Source organism: Bombus pyrosoma, linkage group LG11 (assembly GCF_014825855.1).
Source record: "Bombus pyrosoma isolate SC7728 linkage group LG11, ASM1482585v1, whole genome shotgun sequence".
In the NCBI taxonomy this organism is placed as follows: Eukaryota; Metazoa; Arthropoda; class Insecta; order Hymenoptera; family Apidae; genus Bombus; species Bombus pyrosoma.
The window spans coordinates 15,806,427-15,821,056 of NC_057780.1; the positions used below are offsets into that span (position 1 = coordinate 15,806,427).

At 28.3% G+C, this 14,630-nt stretch overlaps 4 protein-coding genes across 6 annotated transcripts; 2 read left to right on the plus strand and 2 right to left on the minus strand.

The window, feature by feature from the left end:
* Nucleotides 1-24: 24 nt before the first annotated feature.
* LOC122573207 (MATH and LRR domain-containing protein PFE0570w-like) lies at nucleotides 25-4,782 on the plus strand. Its single transcript, XM_043739283.1, has 3 exons — nucleotides 25-854; nucleotides 933-1,046; nucleotides 1,128-4,782. Exons 1-3 carry the CDS (start codon nucleotides 765-767, stop codon nucleotides 4,356-4,358), a joined length of 3,435 nt encoding a protein of 1,144 aa, XP_043595218.1. The 5' UTR covers nucleotides 25-764; the 3' UTR covers nucleotides 4,359-4,782.
* On the minus strand, nucleotides 4,643-9,223 carry LOC122573210 (transmembrane protein 184B). 3 transcript variants are annotated; one of them, XM_043739288.1, is made up of 6 exons: nucleotides 8,727-9,223; nucleotides 8,426-8,595; nucleotides 7,753-8,347; nucleotides 7,450-7,685; nucleotides 7,277-7,361; nucleotides 4,643-5,887 (listed from the first exon to the last, which is right to left on the minus strand). In XM_043739288.1, exons 2-6 carry the CDS (start codon nucleotides 8,585-8,587, stop codon nucleotides 5,712-5,714), a joined length of 1,254 nt encoding a protein of 417 aa, XP_043595223.1. In that variant the 5' UTR covers nucleotides 8,588-8,595; nucleotides 8,727-9,223; the 3' UTR covers nucleotides 4,643-5,711. The 3 variants fall into 3 exon arrangements, with proteins under 3 accessions (XP_043595223.1, XP_043595222.1, XP_043595224.1); XM_043739287.1 differs by having other exon boundaries at nucleotides 8,841-9,218; XM_043739289.1 differs by lacking the exon at nucleotides 4,643-5,887 and adding an exon at nucleotides 6,080-6,763 and having other exon boundaries at nucleotides 8,841-9,212.
* Nucleotides 9,224-9,318: 95 nt separating this feature from the next.
* On the plus strand, nucleotides 9,319-10,881 carry LOC122573214 (syntaxin-8). The gene is made up of 6 exons (XM_043739296.1): nucleotides 9,319-9,430; nucleotides 9,667-9,723; nucleotides 9,803-9,997; nucleotides 10,080-10,333; nucleotides 10,392-10,484; nucleotides 10,566-10,881. Exons 2-6 carry the CDS (start codon nucleotides 9,689-9,691, stop codon nucleotides 10,727-10,729), a joined length of 741 nt encoding a protein of 246 aa, XP_043595231.1. The 5' UTR covers nucleotides 9,319-9,430; nucleotides 9,667-9,688; the 3' UTR covers nucleotides 10,730-10,881.
* Nucleotides 10,882-11,025: 144 nt separating this feature from the next.
* LOC122573208 (probable cytosolic oligopeptidase A) lies at nucleotides 11,026-14,476 on the minus strand. The gene is made up of 11 exons (XM_043739284.1): nucleotides 14,125-14,476; nucleotides 13,810-13,973; nucleotides 13,332-13,726; nucleotides 13,108-13,264; nucleotides 12,751-12,987; nucleotides 12,542-12,668; nucleotides 12,079-12,463; nucleotides 11,895-12,007; nucleotides 11,654-11,821; nucleotides 11,435-11,566; nucleotides 11,026-11,359 (listed from the first exon to the last, which is right to left on the minus strand). The coding sequence occupies exons 1-11, from the start codon at nucleotides 14,226-14,228 to the stop codon at nucleotides 11,092-11,094; spliced, it is 2,250 nt and encodes a 749-aa protein (XP_043595219.1). The 5' UTR covers nucleotides 14,229-14,476; the 3' UTR covers nucleotides 11,026-11,091.
* Nucleotides 14,477-14,630: the final 154 nt, after the last annotated feature.

Sequence of the window (14,630 nt, forward strand, 5' to 3'; positions counted from 1 at the left end):
ACTTGTATATATATAAATGTAAAATAAATATGTTTGTATGATAATGTGCCTGTTTCATATATAATGCATTTATAATCTGATCTATGTAGATTAAGTTAAACTCATACACATTTCCTAGTCAATAAATGTATATGTTACCAAAGCTATATACATATATAGGCAATTTAGAACTATATTACTCTGTGGAAGGAGTATTTTTCCCCTCTTAGCGTATTCCCCTCAAGTGAAACGATTTATTCGAATACATGTACATGTGAACAAATCGTAAAATTATTTAGTCCTAATATTCGTATCATAATCATTGTTTGTAATATTGAGTTCTTTGTATATTTATTTGATATTGACTGCTATGAAAAAAAGTGATAAGCGTGCACTGTTAAGAAGACATATTTATTTCATACGTACGACGCAATAATGATCGATGTATAAAACTAGATGCACAGAGAAAATAAAAGTACCCACGCCATATTTGTTTTTGAAAGAATTTGCTTTATGTTTAATTTACGAAATAGAGTCAAAATGTTGGTTAGAAAACAAGTAGAAATACATACATCAATTTAATCTTTAAAGGATAAAATGTATGTTTTATATAAAATTATGAAATATGAAATATGTTGATATTGCAAATGGAGCAATTTTATATACCTTTAAGATTTTGGTTGTAAGAATATAATTTGTTAAAAAGTAACATAAGTGAAAAAGCAGTTTGTAATTAACTGTTTATATATGCAGTACACATATTTTTATTCATTGCCTGTTATAAAATGGCTACAAATGATGCTTTAATGACCTTTCTTGCAAACACTGTTCAAGAAAATGAAAAGATATTGCAGGAGTCATGTCTCAAAAGTCAAGTAAGTACTGCATGAGAAAACTTATATGCTAATAATATTATTAACTGGTAATTAATAATAGTATCAACTATTCTTCAGATAAATATTAAACATAAGAAAGATTATGACAAGTTGTTTATCAGACTTAATTACATCTGTCAAATGAAAGCAACCAAAGACGGAGTGCAGTTAAATTCGTGGTGTAAAAAAAATGTAAGCTTCACTTGATATTATCCTTAGTATATATCATCTTATATAAACCTTACAGTTTTTTTTTATAATATTTTATGTCAGGTTATAAGTTATATATATGGACCTATCTCAGGATTTCCATCTGGTTCATGGTGGGGTATCCGTATGGATTGTTCTAGAGATCGTGTTCATGACCCCTTTGATGAAAATATTCAAAATGGACCATTTGGAGTTACTTCAATTTGTACTTCAAATATTAACCTAAATGAAGATGTAGATTTGGGTAATTCTCTTACTCTTACAGGACAAAAGTATTCTGCTGGTACATTAGAAAAAGATCCACTTATTAAAAATTATGAAAATCAAGTACCAGTGAGATTAATTAGAAGCTATAATTTATTCAACGACTTTGCACCTAAAACAGGTTATAGATATGATGGTTTGTACATTGTAACAAACTTTTGGATAGGTGTAAATACAGATTCTATAAAATATTATAAATTTGCTTTGTCACGTTTAAACGATCAAGAGCCACCATCGTGGAGTACCAAACTGGCTCCTTTAGCTATAGGTAATCATCTATCTACTTTACATTCTTCTTCTACACCTTTACAAAACTGCTTAAAAAATTCTGCTCCAAACATGCATGAATTTAAAAAATATTCACATGGTTCTGAATTTATAATTCAGAAAGGGAAACATGAAAACTCAGATGGATTTTTACAAACTCAAAATATTGAAAACAAAAAGGTAGATGAAACAAAGAAAGGTGTAATTGAAAGTGCAATAGTGACTCGCCATGTATTTAAAAAGTTAAATACTAATACAGAGTGTACAATAAATATACCAAACATGCCTATTATGCCAGAAAACAAATCATTAACTCATATTGGAAATAAAGGATCTAAAACCCATAATACAAACATTTCTATACGTACAGGATTATATAATTCATCTCACAGCATACAAAACGATAGTAAGAAAAATACTTCATCACTATTTTGTAGAACGGTTAAAGCGATTAATATTGTAAAAACTAATCAACACATAGAAAGTTGGAATTTATCCAACAAAGATAAAAATAAAAATCTAGATGGTAAAGCTCAAACAATCATATCAAACGAATTTCCTAAGCGTGTTAATTATATTTCTTTTAACACTGTAAAACCAGAATTAATGAAAATAAAACTTCCTAAAGGTGTCAATGCAGAAATAAACAGCGATACAAATGATACAAGTTTAAATTCTTGTTATAGACTTGAATGCAATAGTACACATAAAGAAATAACTAACGATTCCAAAGACGTATGTAACAATATCGTAAATTCATCCAATACAACAACTAATATGTTAAACATGACAAACTGTATGTATAAAAATGAAATTTCACCACATAAAATGGTATCCAAAGAATTACAGCAATTCAAATCAATTGATTCATTGCCACCAGATAAAATTGTTCATTTGATTAACAGCAAAAACCATCCTTTATCAAAATTACTAATGGGTAATATGATAGGATTAACGTCAGAACAATCTGTAGCATTACAAACAGAAGATGTAATAACAACCAAGCCAGAAATTAAAGATAAGGTAGTAACTCGAAACAGTGGTAAAGAAGAAATGAAGGAAAGGACTAAATTTGAAGTTATTTCAGATGATTTAGATGGATCAAGATGTTACAAATTTAGAAGACGCAGAAAACTGTCTAGAAAAACAACAAATAAGTCAGAGATGCTAAAATATAATAAAATACATAATGAAAAGTTTAAAAAAGAAACTGTACAGTCTTTAGATATCTTAGAATATCCTGGAAAAAGTAGAGAGAAAACGGATATTTGCAAGAATTTAAAAAATAAAAGTATAAAAAAGAAAACAGTACAAAAGAGAGAACTGTCAGATCCAACAAGATATATTAAGAAGAATACTGGAAGTACAATAGGAGCAAGAATACATTTACAAGCTGTAAGAAAAATTGATTCTTCAATAAAGAAACATATAAATAAAAAAAAAATAAGAGAAATTACAAATTTATTAATAGACGCAAAAATTGGACCTAAGATACGTGGTCCACGATATAGAAGATTGCGTTGTATTAACAAATGTACAGAACAATCATGTGAGCATTTTAATACTGCAATGTATACATTGAACAAATGTAAAGTTAATTCAGAACGATCTACTTTCCAAGATAGAAATAAACTTACAAAAATAACTCACTGTAAACGTGTTAAAAGTCAAACTAGGAATGTTAAAATGTCAAAAACATTAAATTTTAATTGTAGTAAAATTGGCAAGAATCTCACTATTTCTAAAAAAGCAAATAAGAATTATATTGCAAAACCGGTTATAAATAATAATAATAATATGAAAAATAATGACAATGATAACGTTGATAATAATAAGAGAGACAAGAATAAAAGATCAAGATATATAAAGAAAAATGTGAAAATTGTAGAAAATAACGATACAACGATTAAAGATCGAAAAAGAAAACTGATGCAAACAATTTGCAGAGATTCAAAATGCAATAAAATTAACGAAGAATTGCAAAAGAGCTGTAAAAAAGATATTTCAAAACCGTGTAAAACAGATGCTGTTACTCAATGTTCTCTCCTTCAAGAACCTGCAATAAAGAATCTGAAATTGAACGATTTCGTGCAAAATAACGTTCGTAATGAACAATACACATTTATTAAAATAGAATACGGTAGTGATTTTAAAGATATGCTAACTACAAAGTTAGGTGATAAAAATAAAGGCCATCATTCTACATTTCGATCATCTACAGAAAAATGTGTATCTTGTACAAAAACTGCATCTAATTTACAGCACGCCATAAATTCAAATGTATCGTTAAGTAGCAATACCTTGAGTGCAAAAGAACAAAATAAATTTTCACCTGAAAGGGTATCTGCATTTGTACCTGTTAACATCCCGGATAATGATCTAAAAATTGCTCGTTTAAGGTCAATAGGATTTAAACCAATTGATTTTAGTAATAGCGATGAAGGTATTAACAGTCAAGATAAAAGAAACAAAGTACTAAAACAAAGCGTTACCGAAAAATACAATAAATACACAAATGAGGAAAACGATATTGTCGTTTATATGGATGATGAATTACAATATCAAGATATTGAGGATGAGGATAAAAATTCTTCATCTACCAGAGACAAAACTTTGAATTCAAAAATGTATACTGAACAATTAAATAAAATGATTTTAGAAAAAGAACCATACAATTCACTATTAGAACAAGATCTAGAATCACCATGGCATGGGTGGAAAAAGATTGTAACAAATAAAGATACATATTGGATAGGTTGGTAAATAGATTGTAACAAATATTGTACTATTGTATTTACACACACGTATATGTGTATATACAGATTTTCTGCCAAAATAAGGCTGTTAACAAAATGCTAAGTTATTTTTTCCACTGATAGTTGTAATATTTGATGCTATTAATGCAATTTATGCAATATATTTTTTGTAAAGCAATTAGGTCCAATCTTTTATTCGACTGTATATTTAAATTAGTCTAATTATTTGCATTACGTTTTTGTGATCAATGAATCAGTAGTAAAAACTAAAACTAATATGAACAATACTAATTGTATGAAATAATGATTTATTTTGACAAATAAATTGTATTGTTATTTTGTTGAGCAGAATAGTATGTCCCCTCCATAAAAATTCATATATACACAATTTACTCTCTTGTATAGAAAATAAAGTTCAATTAAGATTTCGATTAATGTTTGTTTTCATTTCCTAAAATACCTAAGAAAATACGACATGTGACAGGTATTAAATATGAAATACTTATGTATATAAAATCAGTAAGATAAATATCAACAATAAGTAGTCAATAATTATATGCAAATAAAACAAATACATCGAAGGAATATTCTTTAATTTTTAAATTATTAAATACATTCTATTTTAACGATATATACACTCATTAATTTTTTAATCTAGGACGCAAAGATTTTTGTGGCTCAGTTTTATATATATACATATATATAAATATATGAATATTTATAATATATACATATATATATATATATATCCCGGACGCGTGCAATAATTAGAAGTATTTTTCTTAGTGTATTTTATAAAATAAGTATTTTTCACTGGCAAAATTACATTAATCTCATATGAATTAGAAATACTGATGTATAAACATATACATAGTGTTTTTGTTCAAAGTGTAAAAATATTGTTTGACTACAGTAAATAATGCAGCAACATATTTGTGAGTATTTAAATATTAAGTACTGTACAATGCTTTTCTCTGAAAAACGTAAGTTGTGTTTTAAAATAAAGATGATTGTTATGATAATAGAGCCACCTCTATAGGTAACACTGCTTTAAACATGTTCAGCATATTAAAATAAATATCTTCTATGCTATGTTTACATGATGTAACATAATACATGTATTAACATGAATGTAACATGGAACTATTATATTGTGATGCACAATTTTGCATCACCGAATTTGTTTGTTTATTTGTTGTTTGTTCTGTGAGCGAGTTAAGTTCCTACCTAATGACGTATAATCAATTAACGGTATACATAGCGTTTTCTTGAAATTAGATTCACGGAAGTCCAACATTAATGTTCCTTTTTGTCTCTTTCTCTTTTGCTTTATTTTGTACACAATATCTATTGTTTATATCTACTGGAACTCATCATCACTGCTCAACAGCATTGTTTTCTCATTATAATTTTGAGAGATTGTAGCAACACGTTGATGAGAAGTATGCCGTCTTTGAGGCGGTGGTATTGGCATATTCTGTGGATCATCTGGATCGAAGCTGGATATCCGCATACCACGTTGTCCTTTAGGAGCTCCTGATTGTTACATTATATCACGTATTATCGTTGACAAAGCCGTTACTAATGAATACATCGATCAGCCAGCGGACAGCGAGAAATCATGCCGATATATTTTTTTTTTAATTCAAAGCATTGTTGGCTATATCGATTGTAGGCTATGTACAGTTTTACATGTAATTTGATGAAATCCTTTTACACATAGCACAATTTACAGCATCTTTCTTTATTTTATTGATCTCACTACACATATTATACGTCTATTAAATAATTCATGCGTGTTATAACAATAAAGATTTGAATTTGTTGTTTGAGAAAATTATCGAACATACATATTTAGGAAAAAAATATATAAAAATATATAGCTATATCAGCATGCTAAATTAAATATAAATCATGCCATCTTTTTAAATATACAAGCATTACAAAACAATATTTAATAATCATTAACCTATCCATAAAAAGATACATAATTACAATACTGCCATAGAATAGTAGTCAATTATTATTTGTCTTTTGCATTTATTAAAAAGTAAAATGTTTTTGTGAAATTACACTGTACTCTAAGTGCTCTTGCGTTAAGTGCTTAGTTTCTAATGTACAGTAGATTTTATTAATTGCAAAGTTAATGAATCATATGCTTATATATGTATATATGTGTATGTATATTGATTTTGTTATAAACCTTAAATAATAATTTGAGCAGAGAACACTATGCCCACCCTCGAACTTGATTTGAACTTAAAATATCAAATTAATTTTAATGAACTACAGTATTAAGAACTTTTCAAACTCTATTAAAAATGTATGAATGCCTCATGTCCAATTTCTTGAAATTAAAAAACGATGCTTCACATTCTCATAGTTTTTCATACGGCAAGTTGGTATTAACGTCTGAAAAATAGTAAAAAGAAAGTGCCTTCAAAGAATATAATCCTAATTGGCACACGTTAATTGAATTTATGATAAAAAGTATTTTTTATCATAAAGAACTATTTCATTATATTTTTGTCGCAAAAGATAAATATAAATGAATTTATATTATTTTACCCTTTTAATAATTGGCAGTAGAGTACATTAAAAGATGCATATTAAAAGAAACATATTAAAATAATAAACCTTTATCATATAAAAAGCTAAAATCCATAGTTAAAGGAACATAATAATTACAATTATAGTTATTTATTTACTTCAAATTTTTTAATGATTGTAATTCTTCTCTTACTTTGCATTTAAAGCTTAACTGATAAATATAAATAAACAATAAATATGGATGATTTTTAGTTCATCATTCGCTACATCATGCTACATGAAAACGTATCAATTGAATAAAGTAATAAAAGAAATTTAAAATACAATATTTATAAAAAAATTTTAACAGTAATAGATTATAAATTATATACATACCAGAACTATATTGCGTATATTGTTGATACTGTGGATGGAAGTTGTGGATGGCATCAGTCATTATATCTTTTGGATTCATGGTTTCCTATGTATAAAGTTAATTGTATAATATTAAAATATTGTCAATCTTATTGCTTTATCTATTAAATCATTTAGAAATTGTTGCAACATACTTTTAAACTGCTACTGATACTTTGCATCGTTACACTTCTTCCTCTTGAATCCGTAACACAACCAGCTGAATACACTTGATATGGAAACGCATAGCGTAAAGCTATAGCAGCAAATAACATTTCAATGCAAATCAAAAAGTTTTGATAACCAGCAGAAACTGTGCCCGCACTAGTTGATTGATCTAAACTTATAGGAGAAATTACATTTGCTTTCTCAAGAATAGCCAATAACACCCCTGAAAGGTAATAAAATTAATATTCATTACATATACAGACCGTATCTTAAGTAATTTGATATATTACCTTGCCAAAATGAGAGGAAGATAACACTTTTAACAGTACAAAATTTTAAGACAGGTTCAAATGGTGTTAACAGGTCTCTTGTAGCAAAATAAAAGAGAAAAAGTCCATAAAGTGCAAGAGATACACTGATATTATAAATTATAGTTATATAAATATAGCCTCCATCTGGGGACCAATCTCCATCTCTATAATGACCAAATGCTTGAAGGAATATAATGACAAATGCCATTACTGGTTTTACCAAGCAAAATTGCAAAGTAGCTTGTTTGCAAAATCTAAGAAAACCAATTGTATATGTTTTTCCAACCAAACAGCATGTTCCATATAAACAATTAGAACGAATAGGTTTGCCACGTATTTCAGACATAATATTTCCTTCACCACCCAGGTACTCGTAGCATAGAGACAAGAAGTTATATATAACAAATGCTTCGTAACAGTCCCGTACAGTAAAAAAGTAAACATAATAACTTTCACTGTTGAAAAATAGTAGAGACACCCAAGAATATGTTGCATAAATTGGAACTATAAACAGAATTCTCACTATCCATCTTTGTTCTGTGGGATTAGTATACCACCTTAAATGCTGGTAGATCTACAAACCACGATTAAATCAAATTAGTTGATTCATTAATTAACTATAATGCTATGTCAAAAATATGTTACAAAGTACCTGTTGACAAGTTATGAATAATGCGACCCAAACAAATGCACCAGCAATACCTTGTGCCGCTCGTGTTTGTAAGAATATTGGAGCTGCTTTCTCAGGAATTGCAGTTGTAGACATCATATCGCTAAGAGATGTAGATGGTTCCGTTGTCACCGTACTACTCATATTTCAATCTGAGAAAAATTAGTGTTGCAAACAACAATACTAAGAATTTAATATAATTGAAGAAAAAGAAAGATAATTGTAGATACGAAGAACATTCATTTTAATCACAATTACAAATGAAAAAATTAAGAAAAAATGCCTTTTAGTAACACAGAATAAATGTCAAGATTATGGCTCGCGCGTTAAAAATCAATATGCACAACAATAACAACAGTACTCCATTCGTGCGCAAAAATTCATCTCGTGGACGCACCCGTGCTCCATTCGTAGGTTTTTTCAAACAAATGTAGTATACGAATGATCCCTTTGAACTATCTTGTCGTACGTGTTCTCCTTTTTCTTTCGTATTGTGTGTACGTGTTGACCTGTATGATCAAGCTTCTTAGAAGTTCCCCACTTTCAATTAACCATCTACCAACGCAGTGGTTACTGATGATCGTGACCTTCCCACAGGCAACGTGAATAATCCACCAAATTTTCTTCCCTTCACACTATATAATTTCTCCAGTTTTAGTTTGGATCACCGAGTTTCACTTTTACCCAACATTTTCTCGCATTTCTTTCCGTTTCCTCTTTGACGTCAAACACATTCGTCCAAACAGCTTCACAAAATATACTAGTTGATAATAAAAATATAACTGGTCTTGCTACTACGCCATATATTCTTCTTTTTTCCACCCGTTAATTTTCCCTCTGGTTCTCTTTGTTTCACTCTCACAAACGATCTCTTTTTACCTTCTCCTTCATGCTAAATCCCCTCCATCAATTTCTTTAATTATCGTTATAAACGCATGCGCCAATCCGTGGTTATGTTACATTCTTGACGATAAATTGTTCGACTAGGTAAATTGTAATACTTTTTCAAAACTCAATTTGCTTACTAAGGCATTCCTGTTTACCCAAATATTAAACAGTTGCTAATGTAAAGGAAGGTTTCTTTTCTTTTGATGCTGCACCATCGACAATTGCAAAATATATTATTATGTGCAGACGACACTGACAATAACATACGAGAAATTTATGTGGATATGTCACTATTCAAATAATATTTTAACGTAGTTTTGCTTTTCATACATTAGACTTATATACAAATTCACGAAAATGGCACTCATTTATATCGAAGACAACGATCCCTGGTAAGAATAATTAACCTTGGTTTCTTTGTTTACTTCTGAGATGAAAACTGTTACTTAAGTATTTGTTTAAATTACATAGGTTAACGGAATATGATGCCTGTGAGAAACTTTACAGAGAGATTATGGAACAATTTACAGCTCGCAATAAACATTCAAAAACTTTGCAAGCATATGCAAGTATATCTGCAAATATACGAATTCGTCTAAAACAGTATAATCGTGAAGTCCAACAACTTAAGAATAAAGTAGATGATGCTTTAAAATCTAAAGCTATGTATCCTTTTACATGTTCATTTGATTAAGAAGTAAGACCTACCAGCATAGAAATTTTTTCCTTAAAATACAAAGATACGCAGAACTGCTGAAGAAGCAGAAAGAAGGATACGTCAAATTGAGGTATTGAAGAGCAGGGATGTACAATTACAAAAATTGTGTGATGCACGTACAAATAATCTTGTATCTTCTCGTGCAAATTTACTTACATCAGGAACATCAGCTTTTGCAGATGGAGGCACAACCTCTTGGGCAGCTGATGACGACGATGATAAACCTATAGATACACAAATATGTGTTGTTGATCTTATGACTCAACAAGATAGGATTCTAGAAGGTATAAATTTTGATATCTTTTACCAGATTTGTATAATATTTTTCCAATACTTTTATAGAGCAAAATAAAGGCTTGGAAGAGTTATGTAAAGTCATTGCAAGGCAAAAACAAATTGGCCAAACCATTAGCAATGAAGTAGATCACCAAAATGGTAACTTAAATTTAATGTTACTTATTCTTTATCAGTTTGAAGATATAAAATTTACTTTAAAAGTTTTATATTTTTATGTAGAAATAATCGATAATTTATCCAATCATATGGATAGGACTGATGAATCATTAATTACCAAAACGCAGCACGTACAAACAATTAATTTCAAAGATCGTACATGTGGCTACTGGATAGTAATAATTTTACTTTTTATTTGTATCATCATAGTTGCTTTACTTCCATAATTTTTAATGCATTTAATTATTGTATGAAAACTGTTAGGTATTTCGTTTGATGTAAATTAATGTTCTGTATATATGCATATGTAAAAATTCCGTTCTTACAAATTACTACATTTTATTTTCTTAATTATCTATTAATTTTAGACCAGTATTTGTATATATTATAAGAATTATATTATACTTATAAGCAAAATATATATATATATATATAATACAAATTAAAACAAATATTTGTGTTTGTGATAAAAACCTGACATCTTATATCATTAAAGTTATATTGATATCACAATGAAATCAACTTTTCTAATAGAAAACAAATTTTTTTCGTTATCTATTTTTATACAAATTACATTTTATTGCTTAAGTTATTTCAAGTTTCCTTGGATCGTATCATTAGTAATTTCTGACATACTACATTTTGTATCCAATCTAAGGTTCTTCAGAAGTGCTTTTGGGCTGGGATCTCTTCCACTAAACTTTCTGAAATTCTCACGTGCAGAATAAGTACCACCAACAGATAAAAATGATTCGCGATATCTTCCACCGAGTTCCTTCAATGATTCTTTATTCTTATATGAGATATCTTGAAAAGCACTGTACAAATCAGCAGCAATCATTTTTGACCAAACATGACTGAAATTATAACATTTTTATTTTTTCAATACTTCAGTAGAACATATGTATATTCTAATATTTACAAAATCTTACCTGTAATAAGCAGCTGCCCATTGTCCACTAAAGATAGCATCAAAAGAACAAATATGGCTGTCCTTCTTATATGGAGGAAGTACAAAATATTTTTTCCATAAACGGTTCATTATGCTATTCCAAAATTCTTTGCTACAAATTTTAGAGGAAATTATGAAATATATTACTATATTTATTATTCAAATAACATTTATACATATTTATAGTATCCAATCTTACCCAGAATATAATTCTAAATCAAATTCTGACAAATACAGTTCTTTACATAAATTGTAACCAGATAAATGCGTCTTTGAATCCCTTATTTTTTCAACTATATTAAGAGGTAATGGTTCTTCAGTAACTTGATGACATGAAATTCTTTGCACAAATGATGGTTCATATAACCTAATAAGTAAATAAAACATTATACAATATATGTAGTTGTAAATTATAAAGAACGTGAAGATTTTAAATCTACCAATTTTCAAGAAGATAGTCAGAAATAAATAGTGCATCCCATTCTACAAACGAAAGTCCTGCAATATGTGTGTATTCCACCTTTGTTAATATATGATGTAATGCATGTCCGAACTAAATGACAAAAAATAATATTAAGAAAAATAAGTAACCTTAAACTTTATTTTTACATGCATAAAACTTACCTGCCGAAATAACGTTTGAAGGTCCTTAAACGAAAGTAAAGAAGGTTTCTCACCCATGGGTGGTGCAAAATTGAATATTAATGCAACTAATGGTTTTATGCCACATATTTTACTTCTGTTTTGTATTTCTACTGTATATCCTGCATTCTGTGACACTCGAACTTTCTCATCTCCTCTTGCATATGGATCTAAATAAAAACTACCTACTGGATCAGTACTTGAATGTTTTAAATCAAAGACATCAAAAAATCGAACATCTTTATGCCAGAGATCTAGCTTCTTGGATTCAATAATCTTTACATCAAATAACGTTTCAATAAGTTCAAATAAGCCACATAACACTTTCGGTAGAAGAAAATAATTATTTAAATCCTCTTCCTTGTACCTGTAAATGATATTACAATGATATATATTTACATTCTTTTTTATTACAAAGTGTTTCTGAATTTTATTTCATAATTACATGTACACAGAATGTAGTTGTTTTCTACCCCAATATGCTATATCCCAATGTTGAAGTGCACCATCTAAACCTTTTTCATTTGCAAATGCTTGAAGTTCTTTAATTTCATATTCTTGAGCAGGTCGAGCTTTTATAGACAAAGCAAATCAATAATACTAGTTATATATAATACTGCATACTCGATGCAAATGTAGTTATACAAATTTTACCTGTGGCTAGTAAATTATCCAATACATAATGAATATTTTGTACACTGCCTGCCATCTTAGTTTCCATACTTAAGTCAGCAAATGACTTGTGTCCCAATAAATGAGCCTCTTGATTTCTTTTCTGTCTAATTTCTTCTAATGTTGTACTTGTTTGTACCGATCTATCATGTAATAAAGATGCTTTGATAACATTTGCATCCCAAACTCTCCATCTTAAAGCACGATCATGACAATGTTCTAAACAGTATACATTAGAAAAAATTAATCTTTAATTTCATTATATTTGATTAATTTACAACATTAAAAATAAATTTTATTATGATTAATAAGCTTTCAATTTTATAGATAGATTTATACCCATAAATGGTTCCAGGATATCAGGAGTTAAAATCACTATCCATGGTCCTGCAAGAAACTGTGTAGGATTTACTGCCATAGATTTTAGTAACTCTTCAGGAAAATCTCTTACAATATTAGGGTCTCTTATAGTAAAAGTAAGATTATTTATGGCTGTCTATGAAGAGATAAAGTAGTATTAATATTTCTTTAACTTATATTTGCACATTTTGTTATTTACAAACCTGTACTTTTTGTGAATATTTTTTAATTTTTTCAGACAACCATAATTTCAACGCTACAAATTGTTCTTTTTTCTTCTGAGACAATTCTAATCCATTTAATCTCCCTTCCAATATATATCTTGCTAAAATTCTTTTCTGTTCAACATTTAATTCACTTTCATTATTATTCAAGACATCTTTACATGCTTGATATATTGGTTTATTAATGTATTTAAAAGCGGAAGCTCGTTTAGCACGTTCACTAATACTTATATAATATTGTGTAGGCATTAAACTTTGATTTCCTAAATATAATGTTTTTGCAATGCCCCATGTAATATTCAAAGAGGTATCTATTTCCTCTATAGGGTTTAATACGTTTTTAAATAAATTTTCTGGAGAAATACTGTTAACATCTGTAAATCAATTTTACAAAACATAAGTGTTTTCAATAAACTTAAATTAAAAGATTATAACATAAGTAAAATAAAAGAATTACTTTCTATTTGTTTCCCTAAGGTTTTAACTGTTTCTTCAAATTCTAATGATTGCCTTCCAATAACAGCAACACATTTTTCTATTGTAATATTTGTAAATTCCGGACTTTTATCTTCTTTTAGTAAAGGATATCTTCCTGGTAAATCTTCTCCGATTTCTGGGACACTAAATAGAAATATGATTAACCACTAAAACCATTATTATGTTGTGCAAAGAAAATTATACAGAACATTTACATACAAAACTTATTAAGTATTAAGTTGAGAATAAAATTATGTAATTTTTATTTCGAATAAAATAATTACAGTATACATACAGAATCAAATAACCATTACGTCTTGGAATTTTTAAAAAACTATTTTGTGATAGAATAATTCTTTTGCCACAAAATGAAGCCATTTTGATATTTCTTAAAAGCATTATGTTTTTACAACTTTTTAAATTACATCTTCAATTAAAAACCAGTCTTTTTGGTTACAAACAACGCTTTGTATTATTTAATTCCTACTTTCTTCACTTAACTAGCCAAAATTTAGTCATGAACTACATATTATACGATTAAATTCTGTAGACATTTAACTGCATTTTTAATAGTTTCACAATAGTTTATAACTTTGTTGAAATAGTTTTTAAAATAGGTAAAGTTATGTGAAAAATTTTGCTCTTAAACAATAAAATAAATAAATAAACTAGATCACATTCTAAAATGAATTTTTTGTTATGTAATCATAAAGTGTACTTGTCACAATACATTTGCGATGGCGCCACTATAAATATCATTAAAATTTAGAATGAAGTTCCTATTTTGTGATTCGAGATCAC